This window comes from Babylonia areolata, chromosome 3, assembly GCF_041734735.1.
Source record: "Babylonia areolata isolate BAREFJ2019XMU chromosome 3, ASM4173473v1, whole genome shotgun sequence".
Classification (NCBI taxonomy): Eukaryota; Metazoa; Mollusca; class Gastropoda; order Neogastropoda; family Buccinidae; genus Babylonia; species Babylonia areolata.
This window is the reverse complement of record NC_134878.1, coordinates 48,567,852-48,590,265: the sequence shown is the minus strand read 5'-3', so window position 1 is coordinate 48,590,265 and position 22,414 is coordinate 48,567,852. Positions and strand designations below refer to the sequence as shown.

Here is a 22,414-nt window from a genome sequence, read left to right as displayed (position 1 = left end):
TTTCACCCCAATTACCATCATCAAAATATTGCAAGCGGAAGGCTCTTATACTGAAGAGGTGAATGTTTACAAAGAATACCACAATTCTGATGACGGAAGCTAAAGGTTGGGTCATTCAGACACCCACTGGACATCCGAGGGGTCTGTGTAGAGGAGAAGAGAGGACTGGCCGTACTGAGTGAGTTAAGTACGAATACATTTCAGAATGGACTCTGTCCAATAGAAGAAGAAAACAAACAGGATTTCTTTTTTGTTTTTTGTTTTGTCTCAGTATTTTAATCCAGTCTGTTTGGTGGTCTCACAGACGGCATAGAGCACATGCAGAAGAGCGCCTCCTTTGTGAGCACACGCACCAACGCCACGGAGGACAACCAGCCTCTGATGCACAGTGTGGTGTCCATGGGGGGTCAGCGCTACACTGGGGATGAGGAGGAAGGTAAGGTCTGCCACTCCTGCACCCTCACCCAGTGCAGTCATGCCTGCCATCCCTACTTGTCCAAATTTGTTACAACAAAACCCCCCCAACCACCACAACCAAACCATCACCATGTTACACACCTCCTCAGAACTTGTATAAGGGGAACACAAGGTCTGATTTCTCAAGCAGGAAAATAGAAAGAGATGTATACATCTTTCAAACTTAAAAACAGTTTTTGTTAATACCTCCTCAGATCTGGGAGAAGGGGGGGGGGGGGGCACAAATCTGAATTGTCAAGCAGGAAAAACAACTCTCTTGTATGCATCTCTCAAATTATTACCAACTCTTACCTTCAGGCAAACGGTTCTGTGTCCCAAAATTTAAAACAAAACAGAACCAAATGCACCTTTATACCAACCTCAATTCAGCTATTAAACAGCAATAATTGATAATCAGATCTGTGATTTAAAAAAAAAATGTATGGCAGAGTGTGTGTATGTGGAATGTACCATCTTAAATCAAGTATTGTTGAATTGCATTGTTATTGTAATCTTTTTATGTCTTATGTCTACTTTTAGTTTCCTATTTCATGCCTATTTTATTCATATCCTTTAATTGATTTTGTGTTGCACATGTATGGCTGTGATGATGTATGTATGATTTCCTCTAAGTTACCTTTTAAAGGTTTCTGTTGTGTTGTTGTTATCTACGGGTTGCCATCTGAACATTTTATGTCTTTTATGTATACATGTTGAATGACCGTGATTTCTGTTTATTGTTTATGTGTTTTACACCACAAATGTATTTCTCTTGTTGAGATAATAAAGTATTCTGTATTCAGTGTCTCCTGAGAGCTAGGAGACAATGTCTAGATTTTCGAGCAGGAATAATAAAAGAGTTGTTTTAGCCAATGTGTTGTGAGATAGTTTGAAATGTGTATATTTTAGCCAGTGTAATGTGAGACTATGTTGATTAATTATCAAAACAACAACAACAACAACAACAACAACAACAAAAATTCTTTGCATATTTTTATGTCACTTAGTCTTAAATTTATATATTTTATCATAAAGCGCGGTGAGCCCCATCTGAGATGGGGGTACTGCGCTATATAAGCCTGCATATCATCATCATCATTATTATTATTATTATTACCACCTCCTCCTCAGAGCTGGGCGAGGGGGGACACAACGTGCGCACGGAGTCCGCAGGCGGGGAGGAGGAGGAGGAGCTGGACGAGGAGACGCGGCGCTTCAACTTCTGGACACACCAGGTGCACATCTTCTTCACCCGCAAGTTCTTCCTGGCGGCCGAGCACCTCATCGCCATCAAGCGGCTGGTGGACAGCCGGCGCACGGAGGAGGAGCTGAGACGTCTGTCCATGGCCCCCAGCTGCCAGTCCATCGGCCCCCCCGCCGCTAACAACCCTGCTGTCTGCACGGACACCAACCTGCCCATCCCACCCACCACGGGGCCCAGCACCCCCAAGCCTGGCGGTGACAGTGTGGCCAGTCTGAGGGTGGCTGCCTGAGGAGGCGTTGAGGTGTCCGCTTGCTTGGGCACGCATGTCAGTATGAGGTGTCGACATGACATGCGTGTGCACATACACACACATACGTACGTTCGCATGCACACACACTCATTGTTAGCGCACACACAGATACACACACATGAACACGAGTTGTTAACATGAACACACACATCAGCATACCAGCACATACCAACATACCAGCTGAAAGTATCACCATCAAGAGAGTGGCTGCTTTAGTCTGTAGTTATAAACACACACACACACACACACACACACACACACATGAACATGCTTACACATATACATTATGTAACAGGACTGTTTGGAAAAGGCAAAAAAAAAAAAAGTGATAATTTGCTTTTGTACATTTTCTTTCTGAGAAGAGTAATGTCTTGCTTAGAGGCACATGTTCTGGGGCCATGTATGACTGATAATATTTGAAGTTTGTGCTTGGCATACATACAAAAAACAACAGCAGTATTATCTATTTTTGTACCAACCCAAACAGAACCCTAGAGACAGGGGAAAAAACAAGATAGATGTGCCATTGTCCACAGCTTTGCCTCCAGCAGACCTCTGGGGCCCTTTAAGGGAGTGAAACTGAGGTCTGAAAAGTACCTTGCCTGTTTGACTATCAGTGCCTCAGAAAATTACATGGGACACATATACATGTGCGTCATTTCTTCTTGAATGGTTTTATCTTAGTCAAAATTAAATAAAACTTTCTGTGATTTTTCTTGACCGTCAAACTTTAAGTGACATAAAACTAACTGTGTACAAATACAAACAGCTCAAGAACACATTTATGTACATACACATATACCATACATGTGCGCATGTGCATGCACATATTTAATGCATGCTCACATACAGAACATATACGTGCAAACACTCAGATGTAGACACATGAGCAGGGAGGAAAAATATTTTAGAAATAGAGACACTACTATAGAGATTTTAGGAAAAGAGAAAATGTGATAATCTGACTTCAGTGAATTTGACTTTTTTGATACTGGCAGAACGTTTCTGAATGTGATATATTTCTCTTTCCTTTTCAGGTTTTTTACCTGTCCATGGAGAAGTGATATAATTTATAATCATCTGTGTTTCGTGTGTCTGTCCAGAACTGGACATTATACACTCAGCTGAATGCAATGGCACATGTGCTTTTTTGTACATTATCAACTGAAGTTGTCATTACACTTGTTTTGTCATTATTCTGACGAGTGTTTGTTGTGTATATTCTGACTGATGTTTGCAAATTACAACTCGCCTTGTGCCAACACACAGACTTTTTGTTTACATGCGTCAACAAAATCACTGACAGTCAGTGAACATGTTACAAGAATATTTGAATGCCATGACACTTGCAACTTTTGTAAGCATTTATTTATTTTTGTTCAGCACCACTTTTAGATTTGGGTGAAACAAAAAAAGAGAAAAAAGTCCAAGGTGTAGTATGATGTATTGTATCACTGTCTTGTCACAACATATTCCTTTGTAAGCCTAGCTGTTCTGTCTGGGGAGAGCAAATGAACACAGTAAAGTGCCATTTTTTTCTGTTTTCCTTGCTTGCATTTGTGTTTGTAACCTTATCCAGGTGGATTTTATTTTGTTTGCAGACTTTGCCAGGGATGACTCACTTGTTTCTGTGTTGTTTTTTAATGCCTGCTAAGAACATGCTGCATGGAGGATCTTGTTTGTTGTATCGTCCAAAAGGCTAGCACCCAGCCCACAACTCAGGTCTGGTGTAGGGACAGCATAGTCTTTATATGAAAGAAACTTTTTCCACACAATACAGCACTGAACACGGGGAATGAACAGTCTGTCAAAGGCAGTTTATTATACAACATAGCTCAAAACACAGCATCCAGATGAAAACAGCAGAGTCTGGGCATTACAAGTGGCCGCATTTCATTTCATCCATCTGGTCTGTCTGCCCTTTGTACATCAATCAAATTATTATTTACAACATACTCAGACCACATCAATATTATCTTACTCTTAGTAACACCACCAACAACAAAAACATGACAATGGATGTAAGATGCAAACACGTTCTTCTTCATTTCCAACATCCACATGACCTTAAACTATCAACAAGACTACTGGGACACATATAATGTGAAAGAAAATGAGTGACCATTGCCCTCCCCCCCTCCTCCCCCCCAACCAAAAAAAGTGCACACTTCATCTTCTCCATGAGAGTACACATGAAGGGGAGTAAGGCACTGAATGATGTATACAGATCAAATGGTCAACTGGAAAAACCTTGACCCTTATCCCACTTGGCACTATGAGGATTTGAACCACAGACTACATGGTCCCTGAGAACAGAAAGACTTACACACTAACCACTTGACCGTTGCATATATCACTTCTATACTTTCTGAGCCTGCTTACACTACCATGTGCAATTGCTCTGCAACTGGATCCTCTCAATATGAAATCAAATGACACTGTGCACATAGTAGGGGATAACACAGACCATCTGTCGATTTTCGAAACTGGATATACACATTATGAAATTCAGCTACATGTTAACACTCTTTCCCAATCTACATTACATGCAACATGTTTCTGTATGTATGTGCGTGTGTGTGTGCATGCATGCGTGCACATGTCTGTGTGTGTATGTGCGCGTGTGTGTGTGTGAACATGCATGCATACATTTGTGTCTGTATGGTATGGGCAACTGTGTATGATTGCAAAGTATTTGTGCATTAAAAGTGTGTGTGTGTGTGTGAGTGAGTGTGTGTGTGCTAAGAATAAAATCATTCAGGTACAGGTAGCCTGTAGATTTTAAAAATGCTTGCAAGTTTATTAATACTGCAAACACAAATTCCTTGTCTGAATGGAAAAGAAAAACTGTAAGTGTCTTATTCATGTAGAGCGAGTCACGCTTTGAAATAAATTTCACTGGTAACCCTTCATTCCTCTCAGCCTTCTCTTCCCCACTTTTTTTTTTTTTTAACCAGCAGGAATTAAAGGTAAGCCAAGCTCTTTAAGTTGTTTTTATGTACTGTTTTGCTTTTTGTTTTCTTCCATAAATAAGTTAATATCCTTCACAAGTAATCCAAGTGTGCCAAGATGTCACACTTGTTTCACACAGTGCATGCATATTCAGCAAAGAAATGAGAACGATCATAGCAGTTTATGAGAATGAAAAAAGAAAAGACAAAAGACAGGAACTGTATGTAACAATTAAATGAAACGGCACACAGTGTAAATCAAAGAACAAGTGAATATACATTCATATTGTGGAAGAACACATCATGCCTACAGCTTTTAACAAACATGTGGAGAATTATGTTTCAGAAGGCCGTATGGATGTCCGTAAATCAAATGAACAGAAGCAAGCCACATTTGTGTCACCTGGTTTAGTGAGGCCTATCTCAATGACTTAATGAGAATTCATACATCAACTCTTCACCCTTTGCATTCTGCATTCATCATTCCTGTACTACTGAATATTCAACGATGTTAGACTAAAATAGGAGGTGTGTGTGTTCCAGAGCGTCCCATGTCAGTCACAATGTTGACAGAGTGTGAACCGCCACCTGGACTTCTTGTTTCTAGTCCATAGTTCATCTCCTTCTCTTCCTTGTCTCTGTGCGTACAGGTTTCCTCAGCGTGGCCCATTTCTTTTCTTGTTTTAGTTCCATAATTTGCCCTCTACTTATGTACATCATTCACTTTACTGTATTTTGCTGTATTTCATTGTAATGTTTTTCCTTTAAATTCTATGTTAATGTTTTACTCAAACTAAGGGTAGGCTCTCAAGAGCTGATCAGTGCATTGGGTTTACGTGAAGATCAGGTGTCTGCTCCATTTGAAAAAAAAAATTTTTTTTACAACAGATGTGGTGCAGCATATGTATGTGGGTCAGTCTCCACTTTTTGACACCTTGAAACTGAAACTTGCCTCTCTCAGGAGAAAGCAGGAGGAATAGATTTGAAGAACAGAAGAGGTAAGAAGTCCTTATTTACGGCAGATGTACATGGTTGTCCGACAGTTTAAACTGCCTCACTTTGGGCCGTATAACAGTAAATGATGGCAAGGTGGGAGAGCTGAGACCAGCAGTTAATAACCAGGCTCTCACAACGCGTTGTGTTTTACGGTCAAACTCACAGACGAACAAGGGTGCTGTACTTTGTTCACTATCCTCTTCTTTGTCAAGTCTGACACATGGCTGTCAACTGAAAGGAGTGGAAAAACTGCTACAAAGCTGGGGCCTTATGAAAGACACATGAGAAATGTGTGTGTGTGTGTGTGTGTGTGTGTGTGTGAAGGAGAGAGAGAGAACAAAATCTTTATCAACTAGGGTTGAACATAAGCCAACTGAGGTATTTTAAGAGAAAGAAAAATTGTGTGCATGCATGCATGCATGCATGTGTGCGTATGTGCATGCAAGTGTGTGTGTGTGTGTGTGTGTTTTATGTGTAAACATCCAAAATTGTAAATAGTTCTCTTTTGAATTTTATTTGAGTGGTCTTATGTTTGAACATGTTTCATATTGTTTGGAATACTATTTCCTCCAAAAAGAGATGAAAAAATATGTACAGCTGTAATCCATATCAACCTCTTTCAGGGTGGCAGCACAAAATCACACAAAGAGTAGCTCTTCAATACTTTGTATTTAACTGTTGTTGAAAAACAGCACAGTTCCCCTTTACTTGTGGTGTACGAGGTGACCTGCTTGTAGCTCTCTCTCGGCACAGTGAAAAGTCTGTCCAACAGAAGAATACTGTAATAACAACGGTTCACAGTGGCTGTTAAAATCTTTGTGAACTTGGTTTGTCACAATGCAGTGAGCAGCAGCATGTCATGCTTTGCACTCCTCCGAAGCGGAGCAGCAGGCTCAGTAAGCAGACATCCACAGCATTCAGAGGTTGGCACTCCACGTCATGTTTCTCATGTTAGTTCATCTTGCTCCTCCCCTCCACCCCTCATCACCCAACACCTTGTCAAAGTCACAGAATTCCACAACTGTTGGAGATACGGCATTCCACATTTGTCAAACAAAGTCATGGCAGTTCACATTTTGTCCAAGTTTGGGCAGTTCACAAAGTTTCCTGAAGGCAGGCACCAATAGGAACTTGTTGAAGTTTTCACGAAGACTGTCCACCTCCTCGCATACATGTCCTTTGTGGATAACTCACGAACAGGAGAAAGGTGAATGGTGCACATCTACTCTCTTTAGGTGTCACAGTTCCAAGTGAAAAGAAAGCACATTATTTGTGTCAAAGGTGCTTCACAATCACACACTGTATAACTGTATAAACGATGTTGTGCACAACATGACAGAGATGGTCATGTCTTGTGCTTCTCCAGCCAAGTATTCTTGTCATTCCTTTGTGGTCAGCAGTAGTTCATCATTTACCATTTTAAGCTGACTTGAGACTCTGCCAGTATAATCAGTGATACACCACAGTCACTGTACTCATTCAGTCATTGTATTCATATCAGCAACATGCTGTTCATTACGTTTGCAGTAATATACTGCTTAGTTGTCAAGTAACTGAAATGAAGTGTTTTCCCCAAGCAAAGTTCCACATGTACGTTTTTTTAAACTTCAGCAGGGTGATGTCAAACAGTCTGGCACACACAAATACACATCCGCTACATTGACAGAACAGTAATAGCACCCTCTGCAGTTCAGTCTTCAACACTTGTGACCAATCCACGCAATAAAAGGCTGGATTTGTGCTATCTAAGGACTTAGTACAGTTTGGATACAGACGGCATAACTGTAACATCATTAATGTCAGCTGATTCTCCTCAGAATGGCCAATCACAATGTGTAGCGCCAATATGTACATACATTGCACCAGCATTGCAGAGATGAAAAGTTAAGACAATATCAAAACCAGAAGACTAACCAGATTGCATTTTATAGTTATCAAATAACAGCCTAGGACAAATGGTCAATCACACAAGCACACACACTAAGAAGCATGTGAATGTACATTTGAACACACACGTGCACATTCACAAGCACACAGACATACATACAGACACACACACACACCCTACTACCTAGTCCGATACAGGTGCGGACCTACTGAGGTGGGTTCATAATGGTCGGGTTGCCATGGCAGCAAAAGGTCCCCTGTAGGAAAGGGCCAGGATCTGCACTCACTGTTCTCAATTGGACATCATGTAGGAGGGGTGCTTGTCCTTTGAATGAAATGATAAATCAAGTCTCATGTGCTCTCAGTTCACATGAAGCAAATGACGACACCAATTCTTCTCTGTCTTTTGTGTTAGCGGACTACAGCTCCCCACATTCTGTCAAATGTCATCGAGTGGGCATTTTTGTCAAAACAAAAACAAAACAAAACCTCTGTTATTTAGGCACCCCAACTCCACTTTTCGTTATTTTTTGTTTGTTTGTTGGTGGTGGGGGTGGATTAGTTCATGTTTCCATAGGCCACAGAGCTGTGGCTGGATCACAGGGTCTTCTAAAACGCATACATTATCTCCACGCACAAACACACCATAAAGGGAGTTAAAAACGTATTAGGGCATCAGCAGGTCAGGACATACCTTGACCTAGAAGACTTAGGGGGTGTGTGGGGGAAGGAAGGGGGCGGAGGAGGGAACACCAACCTTTCATCACCCATAACCCACCAAAGCAGACACTGAAACTGGGTTCAAACCCAGGGACCCCCAGATCGGAAGTTCAATGCTCTAATCCACAACAATTCAAAAAGTCGTCCCTCGCATTAATTTACAGGAAATGCATTTTGGTGGGTAAACACACAAATCTACTGATCCACGTCACACACACACACACACATGCACACACACACACACACACAAACAACTGCTGCATTCGTGACATAAGCAGCTCAGTCATGATGTAGCTGGTGACGTGACGTAAGGGTGTGTGTGTGACATCAGGGTGGGGTGTTCGGGGTGGGGGGTACCACCCCGGGTGGATGTGGACGGATCATGTTTCCCTGTCCTCCGCCTGCTGGTGGTGGTCGATCTCGGCATACAGCGACTCCTCCTCCGTGGCCAGGTTCATGTAAACCTGGACACCGGACAAAGAAACAAAGATAAGAAAGACGGACACAGGGAGGAGAAGAAGAAGAAGAAGCACAAGGACAAAGAAAATATATGACAAGGAGGAAGAAAGGAGATGGACAAATGCAGACGATGACAATGAAAGAACAGCACCACAAAAACATCTACAATAATAACCAACAGTAGACAGTGTCCACAATGAGAAACAGTAGACTACATACTACCAGTGTCACTGTTGATCACGATGATCATGACCATCATCATTATCGACATCATCATCATCAACACCATCATCATCAACCAACAACTGCGAACGTGAGCAACAGTGATGACAAAAATCATCATCTTCATCATCACTAACCAACATCAGCGCAACAGTCGTGAGCAATAATGACGACAGGTGTCAAGCTAATCATCACCATCACCAAAAACATCACCATAATTGTCAGCCTACCTGGCAATCTTCCAGCATACGCTGCAGACGTCCACAGAGCTCGGGGAAGGTGGGGCGGCGTTGTGCATTCTCGTTCCAACACTGTAGCATCATGGCGTAGCTGTGAAATAAAAAAAATAAAAAAGGTAAAAAATCCCAAAAGTCTTTTGAGACGGTAGGAGCAGTGAGTTCATGTTCATTGCGTCAAGAACTTGGCATACCAGCATAGGAAGGTGGGCTAAATCACCTCATTCTGCCGTTTTCATCTGCCCTGACCAAAGTCAGGAACAACATTCACAGCTGGGTGGAATGAGGAAATTCGGACTAAACTGCCTTTACCAAGGACACATCACCATGTCTAAAAGAGGGCCTCAAACTCTAATCGCTGGATCATAAGTCCAACCCCATCGGCAGGCACAGAACACAGCTCGTTCACCTGATAGTTTTGCCATCGCGAACTCTGAGGAAAGTATATGGCTTGCTGATGGGCTCTAGTTAAAATCTTAAGCTCTGGTGATATGCCGTTCATAAATACATAAGCGCACACAACACAACACACAATGCACGCACACTCATGATACAGAAACACACACACACCACCACCATCACCGCCGTATAATCAACCCCTTCCCTCCACAACCAGACCTACACACACAAGAACACTTATATGCAAGCAGACACACAAACAATATCGCCTTCTTCCTCTCCACTCTGCACACACCACAGCATCTACCCCCCCCCACCCCTTCCCCACACACGGTTGCACTGATACGAACCAACACGCACATATTCACCAGAACATTCCTCCACTTCCCCTTTACACACACCACCACCACCACCAATATACACACACCACCACCACCAATTTACACACACCACCACCATCACCAATTCCCTTCCCCTCTAGGAACATACGCATGTGCACATACAATACATGCACACATGCTAACGAGCCCACACCCCCACACAAGTTTTTCACGCACCCCCATTACCATTACTTTCCTTCCACTACACACACACACACACACAACACACACACACACAAACTCTCTCTCTCTTTCACACAAACACTCCTAAATGTTACTTAAAGTGGACAGACATAAGCACAGAAAACACACACACACACACAAACGACACACACACTAAAAATAAACCAGAAGCGCACACACACAAACAACACACATGCATACAAACACTGATATGAACATGCGCACGCGCATGCGCACGCGCACACAGACACACACTCCTAAATGTTACTCAAGTTAAAGTGGGCAGACATAAGTATTGAAAACACACGCACGCACAAACATACACACCACGACACACACACACACACACACACTAAACCAGAAGCACACACAAACAACACACACGCATACAAACACTGAAATGAAAACACATGAAATGCGCACGCGCGCGCATACAGACACACACTCCTAAATGTCAATTAAAGTGGACAGACATAGCATTGAAAACACACACACACATGCACAAACACACATAGACACACACACCACGACACACATCACACACTAAAAATAAACCAGAAGCACACACTAACAACACACACACATACAAAGACTGATATGAAAATACACACACACACACACACACACTCTAAAAACAAACCAGAAGCGCGCGCACACGCACACACATACACACACAACAAACACACCCACAAACAAACACAAACTACACGCACGCATGCAACCCCCCTCCCCCAAGCCCTCCACCCCCTTCCCTCCCCGCTACCCCTTTGCATGTGCAGGACACCTACGTATTCTGGTCGCACAGTTTGGGACGTTTGAGGCGGTAGCCGTCCTTCAGGTAGGCAAAGAGCTGCTGGGTGTCTGTGGAGGAGTACGGGGTGCCGCCCAGCGTGAAGATCTCCCACAGCACCACCCCGAATGACCACCTGCACACACAGGTAACTCAAGGTATACATCATGTGGTTGTGTGTGTGTGGTTGTGTGTGTGTGTGTGTGTGTGTGTGTGTGTGTGTGTGTGTTGTTTGTTTGTTCTGTGTGTGTGTGTGTGTGTGTGTGTGTGTGTGTGTGTGTGTGTGTGTGTGCTGTGTGTGCGCATGCACGTGTCCATTTGTTTATGTGTGTGTGTGTGTGTGTGTCTGTACCTATGAGCAGACGTATAATACACACAGACAGACTGATCTGAGGCAGAAACAGACAGGCGGACATTTGGCTGACCTTCAGACTGAAAGACTGATCTACAGAGAGAGAGAGAGAGAGAGACACACACACACACAGAGAGAGAGAGAGAGAGAGAGAGAGAAAACTCACACATCACTCTGTGTCGTGTAGGTGTTGTTGAAGAGAGACTCCACGGCCATCCAGCGAATCGGCACCCGTGTCTGTAATAACATCACGCATCACGCTCATTGCCAGTGTCCAAGCCGAGGAATTAGGCTACCTCTGATGAATCGGTCAGTCAATCAGCCAGTCAACCAATCAATTAATCAGTCAATCAATCAATCAATCAGTCAATCACACCCAAATCCCGTCAATGAATTACTGCCTTTCACAATACTGAACTGTATTCTTTGGGGTGGAAAATATGATGACACAAGTTGTTGATGAATCTGAGAAACTGAGCATAAGTACATATAGTTACAAGGGCATCGAAACTCTTCCTCCCTTCCCATGAACATTTAGGCAGAAGTTGCGACTCACAGCAGAATAAATACACAAGATACAAGGGATATTTTGATGTAAAGCAGAATGATTATGAAAAGCAGAATGACATAAACCAAATTATGTAAACTGAGGGTTTTGACGTCAAAGCAGAATAGTTCCGTTTAGAGATTCCAACATCAAAGCAGAAAAATTACGTTCACTGGAGATTTTTACATCAAATCAGAATAAACTACGTTCAATGGATGTTTTGACGTTACAGCTGAATAAGCACTCTGGAGGTTTTGACGTCAAAGCATAATAACACCAGAGAATTTGATAACAAAGCACAATAATTACGTACTCTGAACGTTTTTACGTCAAAGCAAACTAATTACCTACACTGTGACGGTCAATGCGGACTAATTATGTACACTGGAGGTTTCGAAGCTCAAAGCAGACTAACACTAGTTTTGACGTCATAACAGACAAATGGCGTACACTGGAGGTTTTGACGTCAAAGCGGCAAACTAATTACGTACACTGGAGGTTTTGACATAAGTCTCATCGTTCTTGGACAGTCCAAAGTCCGCAATCTTGGCCACCAGGTGGTCGCCTAGCAACACGTTGCGCGCCGCCACGTCACGGTGAATGATCTGCAGGCACAGAGATGGATCAAATTCACACTGAGAAAAAGACACATGCCGCCATATACGACGGAACGCAAGCATGCTCACGTGACTGTATTTGCAAGCATGGAAGCACGAAAGCTTACAACTGAGATATACACTTTGCCCAAGCGAACATACATACACGCAAACACACATAAGGAGAGAGAGAGAGAGAGAGAGAGAGAGAGAGAGAGAGAGAGAGAGAGAGAGAGAGACAGAGACAGAGACAGAGACAGAGAGAATGAGAGAGACACAGAGAGAGAGAGAGAGAGAGAGAGAGAAGGGGGGGTGAGAGAGAGAGAGAGAGAGGGAGAGTGAGTGAGTGAGAGAGAGAGAGAGAGAGAGAGAGAGAGATGGGGACAACAGACGGGTGTAATGGGCAAAGACTTTGCAGACAGAATGGGAAGAGAGAGAAGGGGGGTGGGGTAAGCGGGAGGGGAAGAGAAGAAAGGAGAGAAACAAAGACAGATCGACACAGAAGAGAAAAGAGCGGCTTCAAGAGAAAGGAGGGCATCCAAAACTGTCACGGGTTCTGTTCCTTGACCCTAGAACTGTCGTACTGAGAGTAAGCGAGCAAGAGTAGTAGGGTGAGGGGGTGGGGGGGGGGGAGATAGGGAGAAGAGAGAGCGAATGAGGGATGGTGGAAAGGGGAAGGGGGGGGGAGAGGAGAAAGCGAGAGAGAGACAGAGACAGAGACAAAGACAGAGAGAAGGACAGGCAAGGATTCATCATGGGGTGTAACGTACGTTTGACATAGTGTTGTCATCCCCGCCACTGTGTACCTGTCAGGTTCTGCACGTACTTATTGTATTGTATTGTATTGTATTGTACTGTATTGTATTGTATTGTACTGTATTGTATTGTACTGTATTGTATTGTATTGTATTGTACTGTATTGTATTGTATTGTACTGTATTGTATTGTACTGTATTGTATTGTACTGTATTGTATTGTATTGTACTGTATTGTATTGTACTGTATTGTATTGTATTGTATTGTACTGTATTGTACTGTACTGTATTGTACTGTATTGTACTGTATTGTATTGTACTGTACTGTATTGTACTGTATTGTATTGTATTGTACTGTACTGTATTGTATTGTACTGTATTGTATTGTACTGTACTGTATTGTATTGTACTGTATTGTATTGTACTGTACTGTATTGTACTGTATTGTATTGTATTGTACTGTACTGTATTGTACTGTATTGTATTGCACTGTGTTGTATTGTATTGTATTGTACTGTATTGTACTGTACTGTATTGTACTGTATTGTATTGTACTGTATTGTATTGTATTGTACTGTACTGTATTGTACTGTATTGTATTGTACTGTATTGTATTGTATTGTACTGTACTGTATTGTACTGTATTGTATTGCACTGTGTTGTATTGTATTGTATTGTACTGTATTGTACTGTATTGTATTGTACTGTATTGTACTGTACTGTATTGTACTGTATTGTATTGTACTGTATTGTATTGTATTGTACTGTATTGTATTGTACTGTATTGTATTGTATTGTACTGTACTGTATTGTATTGTACTGTACTGTACTGTATTGTACTGTATTGTATTGTATTGTACTGTATTGTATTGTATTGTACTGTATTGTATTGTATTGTACTGTATTGTACTGTATTGTATTGTATTGTATTGTACTGTACTGTATTGTATTGTATTGTACTGTATTGTATTGTATTGTACTGTATTGTATTGTACTGTATTGTATTGTATTGTACTGTACTGTACTGTATTGTACTGTATTGTATTGTATTGTACTGTATTGTATTGTATTGTACTGTATTGTACTGTATTGTACTGTATTGTATTGTACTGTATTGTATTGTACTGTACTGTATTGTACTGTATTGTATTGTATTGTACTGTATTGTATTGTACTGTATTGTATTGTATTGTACTGTACTGTATTGTACTGTATTGTATTGCACTGTGTTGTATTGTATTGTATTGTACTGTACTGTATTGTATTGTATTGTACTGTATTGTATTGTACTGTATTGTATTGTATTGCACTGTGTTGTATTGTATTGTATTGCACTGTGTTGTATTGTATTGTATTGTACTGTATTGTATTGTATTGTGTTGTATTGTATTGTATTGTATTGTGTTACTTTTTTTTTTACAATAAATTTCTCTTTGTGAAATTCTGCCCCTCTCCCTAGGGGAGAGTGTGCCGCTAAAAATGCAGCACCCCCCACCCCTTTTTTTCTTTTTCTTTTTTCTGCCTGAAAGTGGACTGGTTTTACTATCAAACTGGATTTTTCAACAGAAATTTGCCACCTACAACTCGTCTGTTGCCATGGGTTCTTTTACGCACATTAAGTGCATGCAGGCTGCAAACAGGGCCTCGGTATACTGTCTCATCCGAATGATTATGGAGGTACGGGTGAGAGAGATAGCGGCAGGGAAGCAGGTCCCGTTCACCTGTTCCCGTGTCACCTGCTCTTTGAATGTCCCCCCCCCCTCCCCGTCACCCTCAATGGCCTCTTGGGAGCTGGATTCTTTGTCCAACCGAACATTCAAACAATCATTTACGAACAGACACACAGAAAAAACCTATCTCAGACAGAGAGAGAAACAGAGACTGAGAGAGAGACAACCAGAGAGAGAGATATGTAGACAGAGACAGAGAGAGCACTATGAAAGACAAGACATGCAGTGACTGATATGAATAATATTTATTAAAGCTCTTTGTAGATGTAGTCATACACACACACACACACACACACACACACACACACACACACACACACAAACATACACACGCGTACACACATACACACACACACACGCGCGCGCGCAAACACAAAGAGGAATAAGCAGAAACAAACATACACGCTGAGAAACGCACACACACACACACATGCGCATGCACAACACACACACTGATTCCCCTCCCCTCTCTCTGTATTGCTAATCTTATCACCCCCCTCCACACACACACACACACACACACACACACACACACACATACCCACACACAAACCAACTATTCACCACCCCCTTCTCCCTCTCAGACTCCACCACCACCCCTGCACCCCAACACCCCCAGTCACCTGTTTGTCGGCCAGGTGCCGAAGTCCCTGTGCAGCATCCAGAGCGAAACGCAGCAACATGGTCTTGCTGACGAAAGGGGTGGCGCCGCAGTTGCCGTAGTCGTGCTGACGTAGTTTCCGGCTCTTACGCAAGAAGGTACGCAGGTCCCCGTGCTTGGCGTATTCCATGGCAACGTACATGACACCTGGTGTGTGCAAAAAAGACAAAGGCAGACACGTCATCACAAGTGGGGGGCGTAAAACACTGTCACAACTCATGACATGCTCAGGTGGTGGTGGTCAGGTATTTTTGTGTGCGTGTCCCTCCTCATTCGTCCAACCTACTGAGCTGGATAGTTCAGCGTGTGTGTAGCTGGAAGGGTGGAGGGGGTGCTTCCAGTTTTACGTTTTTTAAAGCGCTATCGTGGAGTCTTCCTTCCGAGTTGGTGTTGTCATTGCTGAACTGAGGTTCAAATCTCTCTGTCCTGTCAATGATAATTTTATTTGAAGGCTTTGCGCCCGCTTCCTCCTTCGACGAATGTTGTGTCTGTTTGTGTTTCGGGGCTGTTTGACCACACGGAACCCTAATGATAAGGATCGCGTTCTTCTCTTCGGTGTGTCGATGGTGCTGTGTCATCTGTGTCAAACACGCAGGTTACATATCGCACGTGCCTAAGGTGCTGCTTTCTCCGTAATTCACGGTCACATCTGATGGACACATCAGCACAAAGACTTCATATCACCTGTCCTTCCTCACGTGATGCTGTCAAAAATGCACTCGTGTTATTGTGGCCAGTGGGTAAGACAGCACCCGATTCAGAAGTGTGGGTCCAAGATGCCAGCTTCACAAATACTAGATTTTTTTTCTTGTTTATCCTAACTTCTTCACTCGAGTTTGATCCGTGGTGGTTTGAGTTATAGTCTATAGGATGAGAAGATTAACTAAAGATTTGTGTGAAATGTACCAATAGTGTATTTATGAACGGACTTACTGGAAAGCGAGACTGTTGTCCGTGGTAAAATTCTGAAGCAGCTTTGACAAATATACATGTGGACAAGAAAAGAAGTACTCTCACCATGGACGGCAGTCCGAAGTTTTACACTGAGAAATCTATGTGACAAGTGTGTAGCACAATGCAATCATTACCAGAATAGTTGTTTTCCATCGAGAAATACCGATATGGTTTTGTTCTATGGTGTGTGTGTGTGTGTGTGTGTGTGTGTGAGGAACCTCAGGTCCAAAAATAAAACTCCCTCTTTCTCTCTTACAGATAGAAACACACACACACACACACACACACACAAATGTACACACAAAAAGACACTTGTACACACTGTCAAGTACAGACACACACACACACACACACGTAAATTCAAGCGTGCACACACAGACATAGCTATACCTCTGATATGGCAAGCGCCAACCAGGCAGACGACATTGGCGTGCTTGCCCACTTGTTTGAGGATGGCCAGTTCGTTGAGGAAGTCTCTCTTGTCCTTTTCTGAGGCGTTCTCTGTGCACACAGGGCAAAACACGTCCAACAATTCACTTTGTTTTATCTCTGCTTAACCCACCCTATGATACATGTATTTGTGTGTATTTCTCTCTATATCTCTATAAAACTACGGATACTACTGTTTAACGCTTTCATTTTTTAACTACATTCCTTACTGCTCTGAGGCAGTTTTTTTATAACACCTTCGCCCACCAGAATAGTACACACACTACGTACAACAAACACACACTCACGCGTACTCAAATGTATGCATTTAACGTATTGGTGGAAATCTGGGGATAAAATTACATATAAACTCGACAGAGCGACAGACAGACAAACAGATGCGCACGCACACACACACACACACACACACACACACACACACGCACACACACACACACAGACGGAGAGGGTGACAGACAGACAGACAGACAGACAGACACATACAAACACAGAGAGAAAAAGAGAAACAGAGAGAGTGTCATACAGTGGGATAGACAGGCAGAGCGTGAGACAGGCAGACACACACACACACACACACACACACACACACAGAGAAAACGAAATGTGTCTTCTTCCAACGAGATTAATTAAAAAACACCTTTGTCTTAAATAAACAAAATTAAAAAAAACAAACAAAAACAAAACACGACAGTGATTTCTCTTCGCCACCACACCTTTCAGAGACTTGATGGCCACGGGCACCTTGGCCCCCCGCATGCGGACAAAGCCCTTCTTCACCTGCCCGAAGTGCCCGTTGCCCAGCAGCTCGGCGGTCAGGATGAGGCTGGTGCGGGGGATGTCCCACGGCCCGCCAGCCATCTGCTCGTAGGCGTTCCGGATGGGGTCCGTGCACTCCGCCTGCTGTGGGACAGTACAGGGGAGTGGGAGGGGGGGTGTGGGTGTGCAGAAACCACCAGGGTTAGGAGCGTCATCATATGCACGCACACACATGCCGGCGCGCGCGCGCACACACGCACACACACCCACACACTGAAAATAAGCAAAAAGCAAGAAGCGCATACACATACACACACACACGTACACACACACACACTAAAAATAAACAAAAAGCAAGAAGCGCATACACACACACACACACAACACACAAACACATAGACACACAGACACACACACACACACACACACACCACGTATTTCATGTGTATGTGTCACCCTCAGTCATCGACTTGGCAGGTCGTTTTTGACATTTAAACTATGTGGGTGCCAAAACGACCTGCCAAGTCGATGACTGAGGGTGACACATACACATAAAATACGTGTTGTGTGTGTGTGTGTGTGTGTGTGTGTGTGTGTGTCTATGTGTGTGTGTGTTGTGTGTCCCTTGTGTGTGTGTGTGTGTGTGTATGTATGCGCTTCTTGCTTTTTGTTTATTTTTAGTGTGTGTGTGTGTGTACGCACACACACACACACACACAAATACACACACGAACGCGTACACGATAAAAATAGACAGAAAGCAACAAGAAGCACACAAACACACACACACACACACACACACAGAGAGAGAGAGAGAGAGAGAGAAGACATTAATTCACACGCAAGGTACACACAACAGCATACATACACAACATGCGCACACATTCTCCTCCTCGCTCCCCCTCCCACACCCCATCCCCGACACACACACCCTCAGATCATGCATGAATTCAGAGACTACAGTAAAGTACACTGGGTTAATAACTCTCGGCTTGATAGTACGTCTCTGGTGAGATTTATACAACTACATGTACAATTTTTGTTGTTGTTGCAGTTCATATCATCATCTTTTTTGATGCTGTTGTTGTTGTTGTTCCCTAAACATCATGATTAAAAGACGCAAAACACACACACACACACACACACACAAACAGGCGCGCGCCCAGGAATTTCCTTCGGAGTTGGCCTGTACCCGGTCATATTGCAGCCATTGTGTCAGTCAGACAGGTTATCGGACCGACATAGGAATTTTTTCTTTTCCCTGTCAGCCCATTTGGCACGCAGTTTCAGCTATTTTTTTTATCTTGACAACATCACAACAGATGATCGTCATGAGCAAGAGAGAGAGAGAGAGAGAGAGAGAGAGAGGGAGAGAGGTGGGGGGAGGGGAAAACTTCAGGCGGGACACATTATATGAGGACTGAAATGACCTGGTGTGTGTGTGTGTGTGTGTGTGTGTGTGTGTGTGTGTTGCGCGTGCGCCTACGTACGTGCGTGTGAGTGTATGCACACATGCACATATTTTTGAACACAGATGAGAACAGGACCGCCGCAAACTTTTTTTTTTTTTTTTTAAACATTTTTTTAATTCCATTTTGGTAGGTTGACATTTTACAACAACAACAGCATCTTAATGGACATTTATAAAGAAGAAAACAAAAACAAAGAACAAAAAACAAACAAACAAACACCATAAATACTTGGATAGAAACAGCCAAGCAGCTGGATTATACACTGGTTGGTTATCATCATGGAGTATTATCATTCATTTCTTAAGATCTTACACAAGCTGTCAAGGAATACAAACTGTCAAGTATCTTAGAACACGTTTACGGAAAGTGAACACCTCAATCATTTCTTATGAATATCAATAAAAAGAAAATAAATATGGATGGTTATTTTTCGTTAATCATGAACAGGTTACTAATCATTTGTGATCAATAATTTGTAAGGCAGCCATCTGGCAGAGAAAATGGTATGGTTAAAGTTAATATATGCATTATATTCTTCAATTCTATATCGATTTTTTAATTTGTTCAAAAAAACCGATATTTGTGGAAAGCTGTCTTCAATTTTACATAAATATAAGTAATACTTTGCAAACAATATTATAAAACACAAAACAGCATCAGTTGTTATTGTCACATCATGTCCAAATAGCACAAGTGATTCTGTTAACTTTAAATTTCCTGCGTTTACACATCTCTCTTGTATCAAGTCCGTTAAAGCGTTCCAAAACATTTGCACATAATTACATTTCCAAAAAGCATGATCAATACTGTCTTTGTGTTCTCTACAAAAACTACAGTTGTTATTATCCGTAACACCAATTTCTTTTAAAACAATTTTTGTACATAAACATCGGTGTATTATTTTCAGCTGAAACCATTTCAGCTTTACATCAACTATCTTGTGTGCATGCATAAAACAAGATTTCCAGTTATGATGCATCAAAAGCTTTAAGTCCCATTTCTCACAACATTTTGGTTTCATATCATTTTCAATCAACACATCATAATATGGTCTTGAGCCTTTAGAAACAGAAAACAAGTGTTTGAAGCAGAGCGAAGTATTTGTGTGTCTGTTGCTATCCACATGAATATTATGCTTTTTAACTAATTCGTTTATTGTTGATTTATATCCAGCATAAGTAAGGAAATCAATGTGCAAATCATATTTTTCTTTGAAGCGTACATATGAAAAAACTTTACCATCATCATCAAAAAACTGTGCAAGACAATACACATCATGATTACTGAGCAGTCTGGATATAATACACCTTTTACCAATTTGAACACGATTATTATAACACAATGGCTCTGCAAGCAGTTCCGCTGAGTTTTTTGGTTCACATTTATAAAAGAAAATCTTATAACTTTCAAACACATTTGTCCAGAACTGGTTATATATGGCAAAATTTAAGATAAACTCTGGACCATATTTATCAATAGCTGGCCATTGGGGGAAGTTACACAGCAAGAGGTGCTTCCACTTGTGATTTGAATTTTCAGCTTTACGAATCCAGGAAAGCTTTAAAGATAAGACAAACAATTTAACATCAGGAAGACCGATGCCACCATTTTTTACACTTTTATGAGCAGTTTTACGGCTAATTTTATCTGGTTTATTGTTCCAAACAAACTTATAACAAATATGTTGACATGTATTAAAAAATGTATCCGGTGGGTTTGGCAAAAGCAACCACAGATGAGTCAGTTTGGAAAGAATAACAGATTTCAGAATTGCTACTCTGCCTAGAGGCGTTAACTGGCGTTTTACCCATATCTTATACAAATATCTTATTTCTGCTAATCTCTCTGAATAGTTTATAGTTACACATTCTTTTAAATCATTAGTAAACCAAATCCATAAAATTCGGAATCTTTTAGGATTCCAGTCCATACCTAAATGTTCCATATAACGCGTCTTAGAATTCTTTTTGCTCCCTAACCAAATAGCACTAGTTTTGCTTGAATTCAAATAGAGACCTGAGACACAGCCAAATTTATCAAGAGTTGTAACACAACATTCAAAAGATTTCCTATCCCCAGCAAGTAGAAATTCTGTATCATCAGCATATTGGGTCAGTTTATTCTCAACATCGTTAATTTTTATTCCTCGGATATCCGAATTTTCCCTTACCATTATAGCTAATATTTCTACACACATTACAAATAAATAAGGTGATATAGGGTCTCCTTGTCTGCAACCTCTCTTAACTTCAAACCAGTCAGAGACCTGACCATTCACAATCACACATGACTTAATATTTGTGTAAAATACACTAATCCATCTACACATATTTTCTTTGAACCCAAATGCCTTTAACACTTTAAACATGAAATCCCAATTTATTGAGTCAAAAGCCTTTTCGAAATCTATGTTCAGTAATAAACCAGGTAGATTATGCTTATCTAAGTAAGCTATGATATCATATATCAACCTCAAATTATCTCCAATGTATCTATTTCTAATAAACCCTGTTTGATCTTCATTAATAATGTTAGGTAATACTGGTTTCAAGCGGTTAGCAATACAAGATGACCCAATTTTATAAACTACATTTAAAAGAGAGATGGGTCTCCAATTTTTCAAATATTGTCTTGGCTTATCACCTTTGGGGATACACGTAATCACTCCTTCCTTTTGCACAGAAGACATTTCTCCTTTCCTGAAACTAGCATTAAGTGCCCTAACAACAAATATTCCTATTTTCTTCCAAAAGACTTTAAAAAATTCTGCACTAAAGCCATCTGTACCTGGACTCTTATTATTTTTCATATTTCTAATAACTTGTGCCGCTTCCTCCATTGTAATCATACCTTCTAAATCGCTTGCTTCTGACTCATTCAAACATGGAATATAATTCACTAAATTTTCAATTTCACAATGTTCCACCCCAACATTCACATATAAAGAT

At 41.6% G+C, this 22,414-nt stretch overlaps 2 protein-coding genes across 5 annotated transcripts in view; one reads left to right on the top strand and one right to left on the bottom strand.

Moving 5' to 3' along the window:
- The window catches only part of LOC143280043 (radial spoke head 10 homolog B-like), a 30,772-nt gene extending 27,289 nt beyond the window's left edge, over positions 1 to 3,483 (top strand). Inside the window, exons 18-19 of one of the 3 annotated variants that reach the window (XM_076584518.1) lie at positions 305 to 436; positions 1,588 to 3,483. In XM_076584518.1, the coding sequence (XP_076440633.1) occupies positions 305 to 436; positions 1,588 to 1,949 (494 nt within the window). In that variant the 3' untranslated portion in view covers positions 1,950 to 3,483. The remainder of the gene's footprint in view (positions 1 to 304; positions 437 to 1,587) is intronic. The other 2 variants (XM_076584519.1, XM_076584520.1) reach the window with 2 other exon arrangements.
- Positions 3,484 to 3,766: 283 nt separating this feature from the next.
- The window catches only part of LOC143280044 (uncharacterized), a 111,395-nt gene continuing 92,747 nt past the window's right edge, over positions 3,767 to 22,414 (bottom strand). The window contains exons 10-17 of one of the 2 annotated variants that reach the window (XM_076584523.1): positions 17,952 to 18,135; positions 17,179 to 17,289; positions 15,797 to 15,981; positions 12,584 to 12,697; positions 11,712 to 11,782; positions 11,192 to 11,329; positions 9,436 to 9,535; positions 3,767 to 8,988 (exon numbers count right to left, since the gene is read on the bottom strand). In XM_076584523.1, coding sequence (XP_076440638.1) covers positions 8,905 to 8,988; positions 9,436 to 9,535; positions 11,192 to 11,329; positions 11,712 to 11,782; positions 12,584 to 12,697; positions 15,797 to 15,981; positions 17,179 to 17,289; positions 17,952 to 18,135 — 987 coding nt within the window. In that variant the 3' untranslated portion in view covers positions 3,767 to 8,904. Of the gene's footprint in view, positions 8,989 to 9,435; positions 9,536 to 11,191; positions 11,330 to 11,711; positions 11,783 to 12,583; positions 12,698 to 15,796; positions 15,982 to 17,178; positions 17,290 to 17,951; positions 18,139 to 22,414 lie in introns of both variants that reach the window. The other variant, XM_076584522.1, reaches the window with a different exon arrangement.